The 21602-nt window shown below is 39.3% G+C and overlaps 1 protein-coding gene across 2 annotated transcripts; it reads right to left on the bottom strand.

Moving 5' to 3' along the window:
• Positions 1 to 7612: 7612 nt before the first annotated feature.
• On the bottom strand, positions 7613 to 20680 carry isyna1.S (inositol-3-phosphate synthase 1 S homeolog). Of its 2 annotated transcripts, none has more exon segments than NM_001086071.1 (11): positions 7613 to 8068; positions 9041 to 9258; positions 10380 to 10493; positions 13042 to 13206; positions 13892 to 14107; positions 14444 to 14593; positions 15016 to 15209; positions 15416 to 15545; positions 15913 to 16074; positions 17117 to 17236; positions 20625 to 20680. In NM_001086071.1, coding segments are annotated over 10 exon segments (1692 nt in total). In that variant the 5' UTR covers positions 17231 to 17236; positions 20625 to 20680; the 3' UTR covers positions 7613 to 7839.
• Positions 20681 to 21602: the final 922 nt, after the last annotated feature.

Below are 21602 nucleotides of genomic sequence, written 5' to 3' on the forward strand. Positions count from 1 at the left end.
ATGTATTACTAGTCCTTGCATTATATTCTGGAGAAGAACATTAGGATTCATAGTTTGCTTTCCAAATATTTACTGCTTTAGGTGGGTTATTTGTTAGGAAACCTTGTTTGTCTTTGATTTTAATCAGGTTGAATTTTTTGTTCTAGAATTTAGAAAGATAAACAAGGGCAATGTTTGCTTTGTTACTTAAATTAGCCAAGAATCCATTAAAGCAAGTTATCCAAGTTTTTAAGGATTCAGTGACCTCCTTATATTTTTGAACATTAATAAGAGATGGAGAATTTTTTTTAATTCAAGTAACAGTCTCTTTGCGGAGTACTCAACACAGAACATATATGCAGTTACCCCCCCCCCATGTTACATATTAACATACTTCCATGTTTCCAATAACAGGGGACAAGGGGACATTGCTATTATGTGGGGAATTCTCCTGTAAAAATAAGCCCCAACTGACAGCATTTTAGAAAATTCAGACTGGTCCACCAACACCAAGGACACAGAATTGTTGCTTATATTTGAATTGGATAACTTAATTGAAACTGGGGCATGATCAGAATAATCATTGTCAACAGTTTTACTAATTAGATCAGGGGTGTCCAAAAGGTAGATGGGGATCTACCAGTAGACGTTTAGCTGATGATCAGACACTGTCAATAAAACAGCTTGTCTAAATCACCCTCTTACTTCATTCTTTGCATTCAGATATTTATCCTATTAAGGTTACATAAGAAATAGTTACATGTTGTCATAAATCAGTATTTAAGTAATATTTTCTATGGAACAGAATGCTAACAATGCTTTTATGGATGTAAATCATTATGGCACAACATCACTAAGGGGCATATTTATCAAGGGTTGAATTCTGAAAGTTGTTTTTTTTTTGGTTGAATAGGTCCCTTTTCGATCGAATAGGTCCGTATTCGGCCGAATTTGAATAGAAGGATTAAGTATTTCCCAAAAAAGTCCACCAATTAACTCCTAATAGGTTCTAGGAGGTCCCCCATAGCCTAAAACAGCATTTTGACAGGTTTTCGATGGCGAATGTTTGAAGTCTAATTTTTAGAGAGACAGTACATAATAAATTTTCGATGTTCGAATTTTCAAACTTTTTTCAAATTCGAATCGAATTTGGACTATTCCCTAGTCGAAGCTCAAAATTCGAATTTTTTTCATTCAAAAATTCACCTCGACCCTTGATAAATCTGCCCTAAAAATAGACCTTGCATTAGATTGTTAGAGATTAAGATGTAATCAGTTCTAGTTCCCAACCTGTATTGAAAGAAAGAGTGAGTAAAGTCTATTTCTGTGCGATGAAGGAGCCCTCAAACATCAGTAAAACCAGAAGTAAGTTTTATACTTAGATTTTTTAGCTTGTAAGTTACTGGAAGAATCTGATCTGTCCAAACATCCAAATATAGGTCTTGATAAAATCACCTCCTAAAATAACATTAGTCTGGGAAAGTGTAGATAATTCTGACTTTGGTCAATCTTTTGAATGATCAGGAGCAAAAATGGAAACAATGTGCATATTTTATCATGAATTAACACTTCAGCACATACATATCTACCATGTTTATCGATTTTGTTTTGGCAAAATCTGAAATTGCGGTGAAAAAGGATAGCCATGCCTGCTTTTTTTCTAATAGCAGGGGAGAAAGCTCTCGTGCTTAACTGGTCTCTAATCCTAAAGGAGAGCTATATCACTTTTAAAATGTTTAAGATGTTGGAGAGCCTTCTTCCTTTTAAGTAATGGTTTAAACCATGTTCCAAGAGACAATATTTATATTTATTTAGTTGATAGATGTAAGAGCATATTTGCCTTAAACAAACAATAAACTTAGAACGAAAACAGGAGGTCAAGCAATCACATTTGACCAAGTAGAGAATGCTGTTAAGGACCTCCTCTTCTCCCTAGAAATAGATATCTATTAACCCTCTATGGGAGAGAAGTTATCTAGATGTAAACTGGCCAACAAGTAGAAGAAATGAAGGGATTAAGATTTAAACATCATGCCATCTTCACTTGAAGGTGGCCGAAGATCTAGATCTTTGTTAAAATTCTTTTTTTTTATATATATATACATAGTTAAATCAGGTTGAAAGAAGTCCATCAACCCCTCCAATATCCATACATACACACTGACACTCACATAAACTATATATACTGTACACCCATATCTACTAACTATAGATTTAGTATCATAATAGCCTTGCATATTATGCTTGTCCTCACTGTAAAGAATCACCTACACTGTTTCAAATGAAAGTTCTTTTCGTCTAATCTGAAGGGGTGGCCTCTGGTGTGGTGACCCTCATAATTTAAGTCTTCCATCCCTCTAACCAGTTTAGTTGCACGTCTCTGCACTCTCTCCAGCTCATTTATATCCCTCTTAAGGACTGGAGTCCAAAACTGCACTGCATACTCCAGATGAGGCCTCACCAGGGACCTATAAAGAGGCATAATTATGTTTTCATCCCTTGAGTTAATGCCCTTTTTTATGCAAGACAGAACTTTATTTGCTTTAGTAGCCACAGAATGACACTGCCCAGAATTAGACAATGTGTTATCTACAAAGACCCCTAGATCCTTCTCATTTAAGGAAACTCCCAACACACTGCCATTTAGTGTATAACTTGCATTTATATTATTTTTGCCAAAGTGCATAACCTTGCATTTATCAACGTTGAACCTCATTTTCCAGTTTGCTGCCCAGTTTTCCAGTTTAGACAAATCACTCTGCAAAGTGGCAGCATCCTGCATGGAACCTATAGTTCTGCACAATTTAGTATCATCTGCAAAAATAGAAACAGTACTTTCAATGCCCACCTCCAGGTCATTAATAAACAAGTTGAAAAGCAAGGGACCTAGTACAGAGCCCTGCGGTACTCCACTAACAACACTGGTCCAATTAGAAAATGTTCCATTTACCACCACTCTTTGTAGTCTATCTTAGCCAGTTCTCTATCCAGGTACAAATACTATGTTCCAGGCCAACATTCCTTAATTCAACCTTCTGTGTGGTACTATATCAAATGATTTAGCAAAGTCTAAGTAAAGTCTAAGAAGCAGTGACCTTGCACTAAAGCAGTTGGTTGCAGATATATTGTCTGTCCATGCTGCCCAGCCGCTTGCTGAGGAGCACTGGGAACGTGCAGCTCCGGCCAAGGTGCACCCGTCTCTGAAATCTGGCCCTACCTTCCCATATGTGTGCTCGTTAGTATATAGTATTAGTGGTGACAGACAAAACATCCTTTACATAGACCAATACAGCTCTACTGATTATGTCATGGAGAAAATGACGACTTCGCAAACACTTTGTTGCATTCAATAAACACAAAATGACAGAACAACTGTGCATAGATAGAATTTGCCCAACCAGTTAGTCCTGCTCTGGGTGTCTATTTAGTGAAATGGCTCAACCAGTTTAGAAATCTCCTGAATTTTGGAGTGTCTGCACTTCTGTAGCTGAAAAATGTTTGGGCCACAGGTGGCAGAACCAAATTTGGCATTACACTAATTGGTAGTGCCTAATTTGCTAACCTTTAATAGCTTCATTATTTGCAGTTAGCGCTACAACATGTCCAATTACTCCCTAAAGGAGAACTGAAGCTAAACTAAAGAAATAGGGCAGAAATGTTGAACATTATGTTTTGGGCTTCTGTACCAGCCCAAGGCAACCACATTCTTTTAGCAGTAACTTATTTTCTGCTGATTCTCTGCACATGCTCTGTGCTTCGATCACTTATTGAGCTTAGGGGCCAACTCACAATATACTAACTATATAAAATATAAAGCTGAGACAAATTAGTAAATATTTATTGGCAGTGGCACATGACAGTTCAGAAATTGGTGCAATTAACATCAGAATTTTATAATCAGCCCTTTAGAATCAGTTTATATATCAGGCCAACCTCATTTTTTGCTTTATGATTTGTGACAACTGAGCACACTGAGCATGTGCAAACACTGCTAATAAAATCCAAGATGGGAAACTCCTGTAACGACATGGGGAATGAGATTTGGTGTACTGTTAAGGATAGGGAAGACCACATGGCATATGTTCAATATGGTACCAGTATTAAATGTATGTTTGCAAATGCAAGGAGTCTGACTGGTAAAATGGGAGAGCTGTAGGTAAAATATGATGTGATTGGTGTGGCCGAAACATGGCTGAATGGGTCGCATGACTGGGCAGTAAATATCAGTGGCTATACTTTGTTTCGGAGGGACAGAGGCTAAAAACACAGAACAGAAGTGGTTGTCATTTAAATCATTACTGTTCTCAGTTTATTCCCTTAAGAAGTAAATGTAGAACTCTAAGAATCACCCTATGTGTTTTAATATAGAAGTAATGAAGTTAATAAGAAAGAAGAGAAAGGCATTTGTGGCTATGTAGTGCCCAGGGGCATAACTACAGAGGAAGCAGACCCTGCGGCTGCAGAGGGCCCAGGAGGTATAGGGGGCCCCATGAGGCTCAAATTCATGTACAATTTAAATACATTTTGGTAAAACAGGACAACCTCTGGATATGTTTGGGGCCCTAAAATTAATTTGCTGTGGGGCCAAGTAACATCTAGTTACGCCACTGGTAGTGCCCTAAATACTGTATATTTCACAACTTATCAGTGGCTTTGGTAACGATTGCTAATTTGACGCCAGAACAAATTTGAGGCAAGATTTGCTATGTTTCAAATTCTTAAAATGGATAGCTTTGTGTAAATACCCTGCATACATGTATAAATATATATATATATAGAGACCAAGGAGGATTCAGCACTATCGATACAAGGTTCAAAAATGCCTGGGTGCAGTGTCCAAATTTAGTATCTATGTCACACAAATAAAGCTGGCCATAGATGTAAAGATTTTTAAAAGATCCAATAGTTATCGTGAGACCACGATTATCTCGAAATGATCATTTAAATGTACGATGTCCATCGACTAAAAAGACCATTTCAGGCAATATTGCCAGGATTGGTCGGACTTCGCTAAAATCAAGTCGTTCGGCAAGAGAAATCTTTGTGTCTATGGGGACTTTTAGGTCAGCACTCTCAGGTCTTAGAAAAAATAATAACGTTTCGACCTTTTCCAAGGCCTTTCTCAAAGTGAAAGGCCTTGGAAGAGGCCGAAACGTTAGTCATCCATGTGAATACATTTTTTTATTTTTTCTAAGACCTGATATATATATCTGACATGGTCCTACCCAATGAACCGAATGAAAAAAGCAAGAGAATTACTGTATATACACTGGCAGTGCCCTTTTTTTATATGGCATGAATGGCAGCCAAACTAAAAAAGAAATGTGAATTACATGCAAAAATAGTAGTTTCTTAGACCAGTTTGGGGGTGGGGGGTTCCTAAAGTTGGGAAAAGCTGGCTCTGGTTCTGATGCCTGTACAACATATAAAAAGTAGAGAACAGTAAATAGTGTGATGCCCAGAAGAAGATCTCTGTGATCAATGACCTATAAATTGCTGTGACTAGGAAAGGCCACTCTATAGACAAAGTACAACAGGATGTACAAGTTAGTAAAATAAGATCAAAGGAAAGGTTTTGCTCATTAATAGGTGACTAAGCCCAGGTCATAAAAATGCTTATACTTTCTAATTACTCTATACGGGACTATTTGTTATCCATAAAGGCAGAGCTGTGCACAATCCTTCATCTTATAGCAATAATTGGCCTGCCTAAGCATATATACAGTGGATAAAATACCCCCTATTTTAATTTATAAAGGTCTGGACTGGGAGTCAAAATAGGCCCTGGTATTCAAAGTACATAGAGGCCCATACAGTTTCCATCAGCCCACTAAATAGTGACTGTCTTTGGACCTTCCAGTCCTCTTTGTGGTCAGTCTGGCATCTGCTCTAGTGATGTGCAGGTCCAGTTTTACCCGACCCGACTTCCTTTTATAGACCCGCACCATCCCGCCGATAACGTCACAAAAGGGCCGGGGCGATCAGGTTCGCGCCTATAAAGCCGGAGGTCAATATTTGAAGGCGGCGGCCGCCACCCGCAAAGAGGAGTTCGGGGTTGGCCTGAACCTGTCCAACCCGCAGGCATCAGGCCGGCCCGCAAATCACTAATCTGCTCCCCTCAGAGGGCTCCCTCCTATAGTTACTTAACTATATGCTTCTATTCCTGTACAACACTCCCCCCCCCATCCCCTGGATATAGCCTTCCCAAAATTGATGGCATGGTCAGTCACATGTTAGAGAAAGAGGGGGAACTGGTGGGGGGGAGGTAGGCAGCAGGCATTTCAGAGAGTCTGGCAGGGGGCTATGGGTGCTGGGATAACAACACAATGTACGTGTACGTGTACATATGTGTGTGTGCGTGTACGTGTGTGTGCGTGTGTAAGTTATAAAAGGCATGTTCTGACATCTGAATGTACCATTTATAAGTAAATTACAATTGGAACATTATAAAGTTACCATATTATGGATCTTATAGTATATAATGTACCCCTACTGTAAAACATAAGGATTTCTGGATGAGGCTGAAGCCCTATATTTTACAGCTGAGGTAAATGATTTGTTATAATACCAAAGGCTCTTGAGCCATGTCACACAAATGGCATCACTAAGCACCAATTATAAGGATATAATTTCCAGGATACTCATGGATCTTATGTATGATATACAATTTATATAATACACAAAGAGCAATCAATATCCTTTAAAAATAAATCCTTAATAGGTTGCTTTGTAACATCATCAGTGATTATAAGAGCTTACTAATGTCAGCAGTGTCTCATGAAACCTTGTAAGGCTGTACTCGAATCCCAGCCCTGAGCAACAGTTCATTAAGCTGCTTTTCCTTTAGTACAAACTGATGAGCAATTGCCTGAAAGCAACAAGTAAAACAAGTAAACAGAGACTGGGTACTGGTGGGGTTTGAGAAAGATATTTGAAACATCCTCTGCTGATCACCAATACCACGCCTCCCCCCGCCATCCGCATTGGTACAAATACGAGAGACACAAAACCCTCTTTTAAATCTCTTTTAGATGTATATCTTGCAGATATTTTCCAGTGTGTTGTAGTTTGACATCTCTACCTATGTAATTAGTGTTGGGAGAAATGAGTGTAAGATGAGATATCCTGATCCCACCCTGCACCAGATGATTATGATTTAGATATACTTGCTGAAAAGACAGTGTACCCCTGCTATACTGAATATTCCAGAACTATCCAGTGATGTTTTTTGCTGAGCTTTTCTTAGCAAGAATAACATTGTTTGAAATTCTACAAATGTCTCCACAAAATTAAACTGTACATTGAAATCATGTTAGATGTTGCTGGGGGCAATTTTTTGTATCAAATTTCTTGGAAATGTTTCTGTGTATAGATAATTTGAGAAATATCGAAATAACTAGGTGTATTTAGGCAGCTGAAAGCTTCCATGCATGTACGCTCATGATGTTCTCTACACACATGGTGCAGTGAAGTTGGCTCAGGGGTAGTTAAATAAATATTTAACCACACACAATAAAAGCTGGGCTTGGTAGTTGTTCCACTGCAGGAGAAAATATATAAAACGGTATAAACCAACATGAATTATGGGAATACAGGAGCAACATTTGTGAAACATAAGAAATAACAGCACAAGTTGTCTCAAGTTCATTTTATTGAGCTGGACTAGTGGTGGTTGGTAATCAGACCACACAGATAAGGAACTTCAGTCCGGGAACATCTCAAAATCCCAGCACACAGCTAATAAGTTCTAAAAATAGGAGTGGTCAGTAGCTGTAAAGTCAGTTTGAGGTTTCTAAGTTATATCCCCAAAAAAGGTCCAGTCCTTTCTAAAAAGGTAAAATAGTAGTGTCAGCATCTCCACTAATTCTCAATCTCAATGTCGCTGTTGATCACATTCTTCCCCAGTCCATTGGATTGGCTGAGGCCTTTGCTGATGCCAGGAAGATGGAAACCATTGGCATTATTCCCCTTTTTACTGGAAATAGGTTGAGGATTACAAACTGTGCTTGGCCTCTTGAGGCTGACAAAGCTTCTTTGCATCTTGTGCTCCAGCATCATGTGGTTTTGAGGAGAAAGACCCAAGCAAGCCCTGGTAAGAAAAGAAAACATTAGAATTCTTATACTTTACTAAAGTGTATGCGGTCCTAAAGGAAATGCCAAGCCCAGAACAGCTTATGTGGAGATTAGAACATATTGAGAGTTCAGTTCTTATTCACATCTTAAAGGGATTCTGTTATGATTTTTATGATGTAGTTTCTCTACAATATAAAATTTCATTCCTGAAACAGCAAGTGTAATTATTGGTGGGTGTAGGCAGCCTTCTCTGGTAATTATGCCTGGTCATGTGCTTTCAGAAAGAGCCAGCACTTTAGGATGGAACTGCTTTCTGGCAGGCTGTTGTTTCTCCTACTCAATGTAACTGACTGTGTCACAGTGAGACCTGGATTTTACTATTGAGTGCTGTTCTTAGATCTTGTGTTAGGGAGCTGCTATCTGGTTACCTTCCCATTGATCTATTGTTAGGCTGCTGGGGGGGGGTGATATCACTCCAACTTGCAGTACAGCAGTAAAGAGTGACTGAGTGGTTTATCAGAGCACAAGTCACATGACTAGGGGCAGCTGGGAAACTGGCAATATGTTTAGCCCCATGTCAGATTTCAAAATTAAATATAAAAAAAATCTGTTTGCTCTTTTAAGAAACATATTTCAGTGCAGAATTCTTCTGGAGCAGCACTATTAACTGATAATTTTTGAAAAAAACATTTTCTTGGGGGGGGGGGGACTGCTCACACAAAGCTGCCCATGGTGACAGAGTCGAGCAGCAGAGATGATTTTTACAATGTTACATGGAAGCTCCCTGTATACCTCTCCCCAACTTTTAGAAAAGATGCATGCATACAGGACATTTGTGTTTTTATTGTCACTGGCCCTTGCACCATTCAGAGGAGGGAGTAAATGGTAGCCAATAGATACATCCAATAGATATAGCAACAAGTCAGAAAAAGAACATGCTATTTCTAAACAAGATATTTACAGAGCCGTACACAGCTATATACCTTACCTTAGGATATTCTCAATGCAGTTCCTCTGCCTGAAAAAAGCATTGATTACTGGGGTCCCTGCAGGAACAAGAGGAGCCTTGCACAGGAAGCTCAGTATGGAAAGCACACTGTGGAATGTCTGGAATTCTTGGTCCGTCTCAGTGCGGAAGGTAATTCTTTGACAGAGCTCAGTAAGAAGCACTAAGTCCAGGATTATTGGGCTAGCAAGCAAGGAGTCCTGAGAAAGAAAAGGGGGTAAGAAGCTATTGCTAAATAGGTATGTTTGTAAAAAAAATAATGATAATGCCTTTAGAGCTTGCATTGTCCTAGCAGTTGTCTAACTATAAGTCCTCTTGCCCACTGCACAATTAGAATGGCAATGCCCACAGGACTGTTAACTTTTAGTCATGCAGCCTCCTCAACTATAACTCTTTGTTCCTGCATCAGGGACAGCACAAGTCAGTAGAAAACAAATCCCACCAGCACGGTGCACTGAGCCTATTACATCACTTTGGAAGTGATGCGATTGGATTACCGGTAATAGCAATTCATTCAAAAGAGCAAAGAGAAAGAAGTCAACAGGTTAAATGGGTTGTTCACTTTTTTCAGTTCACTTTTTTCAGTTCACTTGTTTTCAGATTGTTCATTTTTCACCTTCATATGTCTTTCTGAAGCAGCTCAGCCGGGGGGGGGGGGGGACTACTACTTTTAGTTGAAACATTTCTTATCTTTGTCCCTTGTGTGCCGAATCCCTGAGTTTCAATAAATGTGGTGTTATGAAAGATACAATAATTCCTAATATTGTAGAGATCCTGCTGAGAAACTAAATGTAGCAAATTGTAACCGTTCAGAATTTGCACTTGAATTGCTGAGCTGCCAGACTGAAACACCAGAGACAGGAATGTTAAGGGTAAGGACAGACACGAAGATTCGGGGAGATTTAGTTGTCCAAAGATAAATCTCCCATAACTGCCTCCCACCGGCTAGAATCTAAATCGCCAACTGGATGGCACTCTGAGAGCTATGTTTTCCGAATTCGCCTGAGTCGTAGCCGGTGGGAGGCAGTTTGGGGAGATTAGTCGCCCCGAAGAAGAGGAGGTTTGTCATGGTGCGAATCTGAGCGTGTGTCTCTGCCCTAAACTGTAAACTTAGATTTTGGAAAAAAGGGGTAAAAAAATAAAAAAAGGAAAGCAACTGAAAAAGGTCTTTATTTCTGGTGAACAATCTGAAAACAAGTGAAGTGAAAAAAGGATGAGCAAATGAATCCATCATATTTAGATAATTTGCAAATTAAGGTTTACATTCATTTTGCTTTTTAACATTTGACTAAAATACCAAAACAGACAAAAAGAACATTACCTCACATGTATTATGCAGAACAATGGTGTTGGCTCCCCCCATCATTATTTCTGATGTGTACTCATCCATTGCCCTTTTACTGTCTCCCACATAGGGGACATATTTGATCACCACCTGTTAGATAAGAATAAGAATATCACACCACAGTGGCTCCAATAGCTTATGTACAAGAATGGCATGTAGGAGGAGAAACAAAATAACCGTCCGTTTGACAAGTAAATAGACTATTTAGCATTATAACCATTTATCCTGATGTTCACAAACTATAGGCCAATGAATTGCACACTGTGATATACTGCTAAATGAAAAATAGGATTTCTAAATAAAACTCCACAGAACAGTAACAATTATAACTATAGTTTACTGCTTCGTAGCCATGGGTCATCCATTTAAGCCTGTATATAACATAAGTTCTAAAGAATCCCATTGTATACTACAGAGTTTATCTGTCATCTGCTGTGTATCCTGAGCCTTTACTCCTTTAAACGGCTGTCCCCATGGCTACACAGCAGCTTGTTTATATAAACGATATCAAGAGTTTCTGAAGCAAACACACCAGTTTTACCAGTGCAGCACAACAGTACATTATATTTCCATTATTTTAGGACACTTTCATATTTTGTTGTTTTTGTTTCTTTCAACATTTCCAATGGTGTTAGAGTTATTTATACATTGAACATTGCTACTGGGCATGTTATTGAATCAATGCAGCAGAAGTCAGTTCTCCTCAGCTGGCTTCAGCTACAATATTTAGAGTTAGAGCCAACAGTGCAACACAAACAGCCAGATAGCTAAGGCTTACAACAGTAATTACTTTTATAGATAGCTTTAAAAGACAAAGAAAACTCGCCCTACTAGAATCTTTGATGGGGAGACCCTTACAAATAGACCCCCTAACATTTCTCTTAGGAATCCCATTCTCTAAGCTCAAAAACTATGTATAGAAATTGGTTAACATGATACGAACTGCAGCCAAGCAACTAATAGCCCGCAACTGGAAAAAAACACCACCACCCACCTTAAAGGGATATTGTCATGAGAAAATGCATCAGTTAATAGTGCTGCTCCAGCAGAATACTGTACTGAAATCCATTTTTCAAATGGGCAAACAGATTTTGTTATATTCAATTTTGAAATCTGACATGGGGCTAGACATCTTGTCAGTTTCCCAGCCGCCCCCAGTGATGTCACTTGTGCTCTGATAAACTTCAGTCACTCTTTACTGCAAGTTGGAGTAATATCACCCCTTCCCCCCCCCCAGCAGCCAAACAAGGTAACGAGATAGCAGCTCCCTAACACAAGATAACAGTTGCCTGGAAGATATAAGAACAGCACTCAATAGTAAAAGCCAAGTCTCAATGAGACTGATTCAGTTACAATAAGTAGGAGAAATAACAGCCTGCCAGAAAGTAGTTCCATCCTAAAGTGCAGGCACAAGTCACATGACTGTGGCAGCTGGGAAACTGACAATATGTCGAGCCCCATGTCAGATTTCAAAATTGAATATAAAAAAAATCTGTTTGCTCTTTTGAGAAATAGATTTCAGGTCACAATTCTGCTGGAGCAGCACGATTAACTGATGCATTTTGGAAAAAAACATGTTTTCCCGTGACAGTTTCCTTTTAACTGATCAGAAAGTCGGCAATCTAGGACATCCGATGAATGGAATACTTGGCAGCTTTGCACGGCTCTCAACTAACTGCTTTTGTTAAAATATGGGCACAGTGGGATTCTCTGCACCCGCTAACAAGATGACCGGACCCTGGAGGCCTTTCACTCAATCAAGATATTGTATTTCTCCGAAACCGTAAACAGATATATCACTTTTTTTTCTTTTTCCCCAAAATCACTAACATATCAGTGTAGATATCTCACCACCAGGCCTGTACAAAAAGGTGCATTTCCATAAAACTGAGTAAAATCTTCTTATATTATAATTAATCTTAATTCATAAAGATAAATTATGGCCTGGTCCAAAATCATTTAAGAATGAAAAAGTGCAAGTAGTATGTGTAATTGCAAACAAAGCATGTTAAGACTTTTCCCCAGCATGTGTATCAAATCATTTATCATTTTTGGGTGCACCCAGTCACATGAATGTATACTTCCAGTGGAGCAGCCGTTTTTTATGGGAGGGCAATAAAACGTGGCCAAGCCACTGTGTCATTCCGGATAATATAGTTTCCTGTTTGCTTACGTGAAAACAGATTTATGAGCCTGGAACAGCCCCTGCATGACACCAAACTTTACATTCTGTTTGTTTTACTATAAACAAAAACCCTAAGAGCACAGCTTGTATTCTCTGCAGTCACATGGGAGCTTGGCAAATGCTTCAGCAGCTTTTCTACTATTCTCACATCTATGACAGAAGTAAAGTACACATTTAAAGATCTCAAATTGTACATGAAGCAGGTTGTGGAAGAGTAAGGTATGTCATAATAAACATGTACTTTAACTAAAAATACAATGTTAGTGCAAAAAAATGCTTTGAAACTGAATAAGGTTCCTATGCTAAAAGTTTATAAGTGCACTTTAATTCAACATCCTTTTCTGCTCTTTGTGGAGTTAGTCATTACTAAAGAACTATGTGAAGAATAGATTTGCAATGCAAATATCTTGAGGATTATACAATGGCATGTGCAGGTGTGCTAGTAGTACTCACACAGTGGTCTGGTTTCTCATTAGGCCCATACAGAATAGGGTTAGACTGCACCATGTCATCCACCACGTTGCTTTTTGATATTTCTTTTGAGCGAAACTGTTGGGGTGCTGAGAGATTTTTTCCATCATTATTCCCCAGATGGTTGTAACTCACAATAGAGACAGGCTGTAAGAAGAAAATGGGAGAGGTGTTTAAAACAAAATGAGAAAACTAGGTATTGGGGTGCAGCCAAAATCCAGAATAGCTAGGAAGTAACAGACAGGTTTGAAGAAATACTTTATTGCTTCTATTTAGGTTCACTAAAGCTGCAGATAAAGTTGTAGATTTTAGGATAAATAACATCAATGTTCAGAAACACAGGGTATATTGTGCACAGAGCATTCTTTCTTTCTTTCAATATTCACTTGTGTATCTCCATATTGCTTGCTTCCTCTCATTTACACTTTGGCCTACAGAAATGTGTGACTAATACGGGTGTTATATTGCTAGTGTACATGCAGATTAAAAAAAAATTATAGTACATTTTCCCTAAATGCGTACTTGGATTTAGATTAAGAATATAAGATTATACAGCACATGATAACCTACATATGCTTTGTGTCTTTGCTATCTTCTTCTAATCTTTTGTTTTGTTAATGTTTATCAAATCAGGATGGTGACCAGTAATTTTCAACAAACAAATTTTTACTTATTTTAGCATTAAACAAATGCTAAATATGTTATTGGAACATCAGACAGACAAGCAACATTTCTACAGTAAAATCGGATTTATATGGCATCTGCATTTTTTAAATGCATGCTTCTTTTTCCTGTTCAAGTACAATTATTACTAGTTTAGTTTTATTATTACCTTAAGACCAGCGCTGACTAGGAAATCCATCAGTACAGATTTGATCTTGGTCTGTCCAGACTTAAAATCATCTCCACCAATAAACACATTATTTTGGACAGCCAATTCAATAGCCCCTGGGACAAAAGTATTTTGAGGCGATCCATTGATATAAGCACAGCCCTCCAGGATGCTGGCTACTGCAAACATTGTGGATGGAGACACTTCAAGACCATTCTGTACAAAAAGGAAGGTGATAAAAGTAATTACACAGGGATTGTGTTGTTTAAGGGGTGCAGTAAAACAGTCTTCCCTAAATTAAACATTAAGGAACTGATGAATTGGTCCCAATATTAACTCCTTATGTGTCCAATTAGAATAAACTCGAATATGACTGGAAATAAAGAAGTAATTATGGTTACTTTTTCCCCCATTTGTAAACAACACCTTTTACAAATCACGAGACAATGCCAGACAAATAATACACTGTTAGCAAAGGCCACATCACAACACGACATATTAACATTTTTTAAATTAAGGAGAAAAGGGCACATCTAAATCAAATTTACTCACCTCAATAGCTTTAAGTAGATTATCAGCTGTATCATTCACCCCAGGAATGATGTCACAGAAACGTTCAGTGTTTGCTGTCCATAATACAATAACTTTGTCTACGTCACTGGTTCTCTTAAAGTCCTGTATATCTTCCCGAATTTTCTGCACCTGAAAGGTTGAAAAAAAGAAGGGATTGAAGCATTGACTAACTTTGCATGATAAAGAGTTTAACAGAGCAAATCTGAAGTTCATGTCGTCATCTTGTGAAAAAAAAAAAAAAAAGGGCATAATATACAACTAAACCTAATCATGTATATGGCCAGTCACAGTAAGGTCTAAGGTACGTACATGGGTGTCTCACAAGTGACTGTCTTTCTGCCTGTGTAATCAATAAAAAGCTTCCTTTCCGATACACAAAGCGACTGCTCTCTTGCCATTAGCTGACACATGGTATATGAGATGGAAATTATGCAGATAAATTTAGAAGTTGTATAAACTAAAACAACGCATCTGTGTATTTAAAACTAGATACTGAATACATAACTAGTAAATAGATTCTAAGCCTTAACCCGTGGAGCAACATGAATTACCTGTTCGGCTTTTGTTCCATGGATGGTGTGGTTGGCTCTGTCTTCCTGATTGGCTGCAATAAAATCTGGGATATAGATCGACGGCCGTGGCTTCATCTTCTCCATATATGGTCTCAACTGTTCCTGAATCTGCCAGTCTAAAACCTCTGCCCTAAACATGGCATCAGCCAAGTTCAAGGATGAGATATCCCAACCTAGGTCCAAAATAAGACATTATATTTATCTGTATATGTATCTCAAGCTCAATTATGTCTCATGCCACGTATTAAAATTGTAGTTATAGAAGATATAAAATGTTAGAGAACATAAAATTTTATGAAAAAATAGGTTTATAGAAGTAATGCAGCAGGAGCGGAAATTCTGAGTCAGATCACAACAAGAATTTTTATTACAGGCTTACCATCGAAGACTATATCATTGGGATGAACCATGGGGAGAAGGTCTCTGAAAGGGACAAAAACGTCCCCAGCAGGACCACTGCCCAGACAGGCAGTGGATGACTGGAAGAGTGAACCATAGTAATTTGCAACCTATAAGGAGAAAAAAAAGTCTTTAAGAAAAAAAATACACATGAACAATCCTTTGTAAGACTTCTCAGTGCTCCAATGCATTAATTATATGGGCAGTAAATGATCAGGATTTCATAAGAAAAGCAATATGGTCTTGAGAAAAATATATATAATGTTTGTATAAAGTATATTGCTGTGTCCAATGCAATAGCTTTATTTTTCAGTGTTTCTATGTGTGTGTAGTAATGGGATTTTATGCAATAGAAAGCACTGTTGTTGCATAAATTATAATGAAAACTTAGGCCTGATAAAGTACATCATATATAAGCACTAGCTAAATTATTAAATATATAATTTTCAAAAAACAATACACAGAGTGCTTATTTACCTTTTTTCCTGTTTTGGTCATCCATGAAAGCCCCAGACGATTTGCTAATACAGCTGCAGTGACAGTGGTTCCATTATTTCCACCCCAGCCAACCAGCATGACACCAAGTTTGGGAACTTTTCGCTCTGTGTGGAAAGTAAACTTGGTGGAACAAGGTTTGACCTGAGTATGACAAGAGTTGGTAAAGTAATGTAACTCACATTCAATATCAACAAAATAGATTCTACATGTGTATAATCTTGAATAAAATAAAACAAAACTATCCTTGCTCTCTCAGTGAAACACAAAATCATATGGTCGGCAAATGAATAAACAGTCTAAGTATGATATGCAGGACATACAAGATCTTACACATGTTTTTCATTATTATCCGATAGGATAAGAATATGAGCTATAAGTTATGAATGTACCCTACACAGGTGACCTTGTCTACAGTTCCTTATCTCTGTGCACCCACCAACAAAAAGCTCATCAGTACTGTAAGGTGTTTAATCTACACTTGGGTAATAGGGATATAAACAGGAATTTAAATGGAACTGTATTTGATTTATATTCTCTGAAATAACATTTCCAATTGCACACAAACTGTTTAATCCCAGGCAGTAGGTTGCAGAACCAACACCACACTTTGCTAGGCAACTAGATTGCCAGAACACTACTTCCTGCTTTTCAGCTCTCTTGGTTTCCACTGATTGGTTACCAGGCAGTAACCAATTAGTGACTTGAGGGAGGGGGCACATGGGTCATAACTGTTTGTTTTTGATTCTGAGCTGCATGCTGAGGATCAATTTCAAACTCACATTTATGTCCCATGTGGCCTCCCTTAAAGTCACTCACTAACTCAGAGTTAGAGAGCAGAAAAGTAGTCACTCCAGCCTTTATAAATTATATTTTTGGCTACAAAATGTATGACACACAATGTATGACTTTATTTATTTATTTATTTATAGTGAAAGGGAAAGTTAATTTTAAAGAATCAAAACAATAATATATTTAGCAAATTAACTTTATACTGATTGGTAAAATAGATAAAAGTGTTCTGTAGAATTTTTCCAGGGCTCAGTAACAAATATTTATCTACTGTAGCTAGCCAAGTACAGTTAAAAGAGGACAGCATAAGCTACTAATCAGGCCTAATTTACCATGATACTGTATGAGACTGTTTTAGTCTAAATGCAGTTTATTAGAACCAAATCACACTTACCTTGGTAACACCTTTCTCCTCATAGACTTGTGTGGTGTCATAGTTGTAATCGGCTTCTATTACATCCTTTAAATATCGCACATGTGGGCTTTCCACCTTGAACTTCTCAGCCATATTTAACTGTGAAGAACAAAAATATCATTGTAACACTTTTCCTACTTCAGAGCTTTGGGAACAAATAGAAAAAATTGCAGGATTGTAAGACTTCGATATTCATTTCATAAAACAGCTTAAAATTTAGCATAATTATTGTGACAAAATTGCAAGGACATTTTTCTAAAAAGGTTTTGTTCACCTTCCAAAATTTTTTCAGTTCAGTTGTTTTAGGATAGTTCAACAGAAACAATTACTTTCTATCATTTATTTGTGATGATTTTCCAAATATTGAGGTATAAACTTTCATTTTTCATCTTTTTATATCAAAAGCAGCTCTGGGAGGAGGGGGTCACCGACTCTGATACATTTACTTGATACTTTTATTATCTTTGTCCCTGCTGAGCAGAATCTCTGAGTTTCATTAAAGGCAGCTGTTAGAATTAATAGAACAGTTGTGAATATTCCACAGATACTGCTGAGAAATGTATCAACTAATTGTATCAACTAAATGTAGCAAATTGTAACCGTTCAGATCCTCCTGGATCACTGAGCTGCCAGACTAAAACACTAGACACAAACATTAAACTTTAAACTTAAATTTTCGAATATGGTAAAAAAAAGAAAACATGGGAAGCAATTGTTATTATTTCTGGTTAATCTGAAAACAACAGGAAAAGGTGTTTGGAATGTGAATAACCCCTTTAACTGTACTGGCTGCATTATACACCTGTAGGACGGTTTAACGACATACGTAGGTATAAGATTATACGTAATTAAATTAATTTCAGACCTATTTGACCATCTGAGGAGGCTACTTTCTGGTTCTCATGTGTAAACTGAAGCATGACAACAAAGAAAATACTCTGTTTTTAAAAATCAAGCAAGCAAAATACTGAAATTATGAACTTTTATAACGAATTATAAGATTTTTGGAAAAAGTTTTTTTATTTCTTTACAGCTAAATTAATCCAAGTATTCCTTGCTGTTGTTTCAGAATGTTCCAATAAGTCTCTGCTACCTGTGGCTATCCAGCTGTTGTGGGACTCCTACTATGCCCTTATAAATAAGCATTGGCTAGTGAGTGAAAGGTTAAATAATCTGGATCTCATATGTCAGCCATATACTATAGGAAGTTAACCCCAGACATCATGCTGGTAGAATGTGAGAAATGAACTTTGAGCTTTACAGTAACCCCAGACATACCAGTAACACCACTCCACGAAAGGGACTCAGCATTGAATTAACCCCAGATATACCAGTCACGCCACTCCAAGAAATGGACACTGCATTGCATTAACCCCAGGAATACCAGTAATACTGCTCCAAGAAAGGGAATTTATTTTGCATGAACCCCAGAGTTAACACCACTGCAAGAAAGGACTCTGTGTGTTGCATTAACCCCAGGTACATCAGTATCACTGCTCATTGGATGAACCAAAACCACCACTGAAAGGAACTATGTGCATTGCATTCACCCCAGACATGCCAGTGACACCATAATGAAACCACCTAAAAGGAATAGATCCATGTCCTTCACATGTCTGCAGAGCCTCTTAATCATGCGCGCTGTATTGCATAAGCAGAATAGTGTAGGGAGGGCATTTTAAAGGGACATTCCTATCATGCAATTATTTACAGAAACTAGTGAATGGTTTAGTTTGTCAGCTGGGGTTAAAAAAAAATGGCATACTTATTTCCAACAATGATCTACCAAGCCCACGAATACCCCCCAGTAACCATTTTTAGCTCCAGAATTTCCCAGCAATCACAATGGACTCCATTCTCCTTGCTGTACTCACAAAAGCAGGAGGAGGGGAGGCTGTTGCACTGGCATTCTAACTGGATTTAGAAGAGCCAAGATAGGGAACAGGCTGCAACCCCCCTGCCCTCACAGACATACACTAGCAGATTTAGGGAGACTAGACCACCTGCGACAAATCTTCTCTTCTTCTCCTGCGGGAAGACACTCTGAGCGTTTCGTTTACTGAAGTCGCCCGAAGTTTACTTCGGAAAACAAATCGCTCCGAGTGTCTTCCCGCAGGAGATTTTCATTATAGCCCAGGGAAGGCAGTTCAGGGAGATTAGTTGCCCGAAGAAGAGAAGATTTGTCGCCGGGAGACTAATCTCCCCGAATTTGCCAGTGTGTCTCTACCCTGAAGATTAAGGGCAGGGGCGTAACTACAGAGGAAGCAGCTGCAGGGGGGCCCAAGAGGTACAGGGGGCCCCATGAGGCTCTCATTGATGAGCAATTTGAACATATATTGGTAAAACAGGACAAACACTGGATATGTTGGGGGCCCTAACATTAATTTGCTCTGGGGCCCAGCAACATCTAGTTACGCCACTGATTAAGGGTCAGCGCAAACAGGCAGATTTGGGGAGATAAGTCGCCCGGTGACAAATCTCTTTTTCGGGGCGACTAATCTCCCCAAACTGCCTTCCCCAGCCTTCCCCCCAGCTAAATTGTAAATCACCAGCAGGATGGCACTTGGAGCAATTTGCCCCAAAATTGCCTCACAAGGAAACTTCGGAATATGAAACGAGTGCCGTCCTGCCGGCAATTTACATTTTAGCAGGTGGGAAGGCGGTTCTGGGAGATTAATCGCCCCAAAGAAGAGAAGATTTTTGTCGCCGGGCGACTAATCTCCCTGAATCTGCCCATGTGCCCTGACCCTTAGAAGGGAGTGCTATGAAGAAGCTGGATCTTTGCTTTGATTGTGCAGGAGAAGTGCTCTTCAGCCATCTGTGATCATGAGAGACCCCTGGCTGATCCCAAGGTGGTGAGCTGTACAGGCAGGACATGAGGAGGGGAGAGGTTAGCAACATACAGCCCCAGGGAATTGTCCTCTTTATCATCATCATCACAATAAATAAGTGTATACACTGAATACAAAGCAGCACATAACTGATACAAGAGCTAAAGAAGGTCCTGCCCAAAGAGCTTACTGTTCACTCCTGATCAGCAATAACACCTTACTGTATACAATACAAAGGACTATGTAACAGCACAGACGTTGAACAGAACCTGAGCGCACATTAGTAACACGTACATTACACACACAGTACTAAAGCCGACAGGCAGTGGAGCAGCCGACATGGGGCGGGGGGAGGAGATGAAGCCGCTTCTTATTACAAATGAATGAAAGGAGCAGCCACGCTTACACAAATGCCCTAGCCTAGCCCGTGGGAAGTGCCGCTTCTGCCCACACAGCTCTCCCTCCTACATGTGATCCCACGCACGTGCCTAGCAAAGAATGAACAAACCCAGGGCGCGAGGGTCGCTGCCACTTCGAATGAACCTACCCAGCCACCCGGCAAACAACTCTCCCCTATATATATATCCACGGAAACCTCTGGGTCTTGCGATCGCCACGGACCCCAGTTAGGGCTAGTGGTGTGGGCCGTCACTTACAGTCACTGTGGGCTCCGGAAAGTGTCAGCGCTGACAGAAGGTGCCGGCTCTTCACAGAGTTCCCTTGTTTTGTAATCTCTGTAATCCGACCAGTTGACTCTCCTCCCCCTCGGTCTCTCCACTTCTAGCCACGCCCACCCGCCTCTTGTTACAAGAACCTGTCTTCCCAGGTGACAGAGAACGGGGTCCTACAGCATCTAACTACTTCCTCTGTCTACAGCAAGCTCTTTCATTGACAGGGCCTGCTTTACTTCACTTCTTCTTAGGGCTGAACTGGGATTCAAAATAGGCCCTGGCATAATACACAGAGGCCCAAAGAGCCCCCAGCAGTCCACTTTATAGTCACTTTCTATGGCATCTAACAGCAGCCTCTCTGGCATTTGCCAGAACCCACAGATTGCCAGTCCTGGCCTTAGGGTTTGCCACCTGTCTGGTTTTGACCCAGACAGTCCAGTATTTTGAGGGGCTACCCGTGTCAAAACTTCCTGCCTGGTTTTGCAAATAAGGAAAATAGGGCAGGATCCCCCATGATTGACATAACGATCGGCCAATTTCCGGATTGCCATATCATAGCCCCTTGATGGCACTGTCACGGCCTCACCCCCTGCACAGTCTCCAATGGGGGAAAAGGTGGCAACTATACCAGGCCTGCTTGGGGCCCTGGACAGGAATCCAAGAGGGTGGTGCTATTGCTGATATCTGACGCTAGGCGATACATGGTCACTTTATCGAAAATAATGCAGTAGAACCCCCATTTTACATTTTCCAGGGGACCAGGAAAAAATTATGTAAAATCAGGGAAAAGTAACTTTTTCTTCAAGTACTGAGGGGAAATAAGCACAGGAGTCTGTTTTACTTTGAGATACAATATTTACTGTGTTAATAACAAGGGTTAAGCATTGCAGCATTAATGTTACACTATGGGGGGAATGTGCAAGGCCTCTCTGTCAGTCACTTACACAACCTAAAGCAATAAGT

This window comes from Xenopus laevis, chromosome 1S (assembly GCF_017654675.1).
Source record: "Xenopus laevis strain J_2021 chromosome 1S, Xenopus_laevis_v10.1, whole genome shotgun sequence".
Taxonomy (NCBI): Eukaryota; Metazoa; Chordata; class Amphibia; order Anura; family Pipidae; genus Xenopus; species Xenopus laevis.

Excerpts from the sequence above, each read along its gene's own strand:
- isyna1.S (XM_018232801.2), bottom strand. The coding sequence starts at position 17,230 with ATGGCTGAGAAGTTCAAGGTGGAAAGCCCACATGTGCGATATTTAAAG. Across the intron at positions 15,210-15,415 it reads CAATGATATAGTCTTCGATG|GTTGGGATATCTCATCCTTG; the intron begins GTAAGCCTGTAA and ends TTTTGGACCTAG. Across the intron at positions 10,494-13,041 it reads ATGAGAAACCAGACCACTGT|GTGGTGATCAAATATGTCCC; the intron begins GTGAGTACTACT and ends CTTATCTAACAG.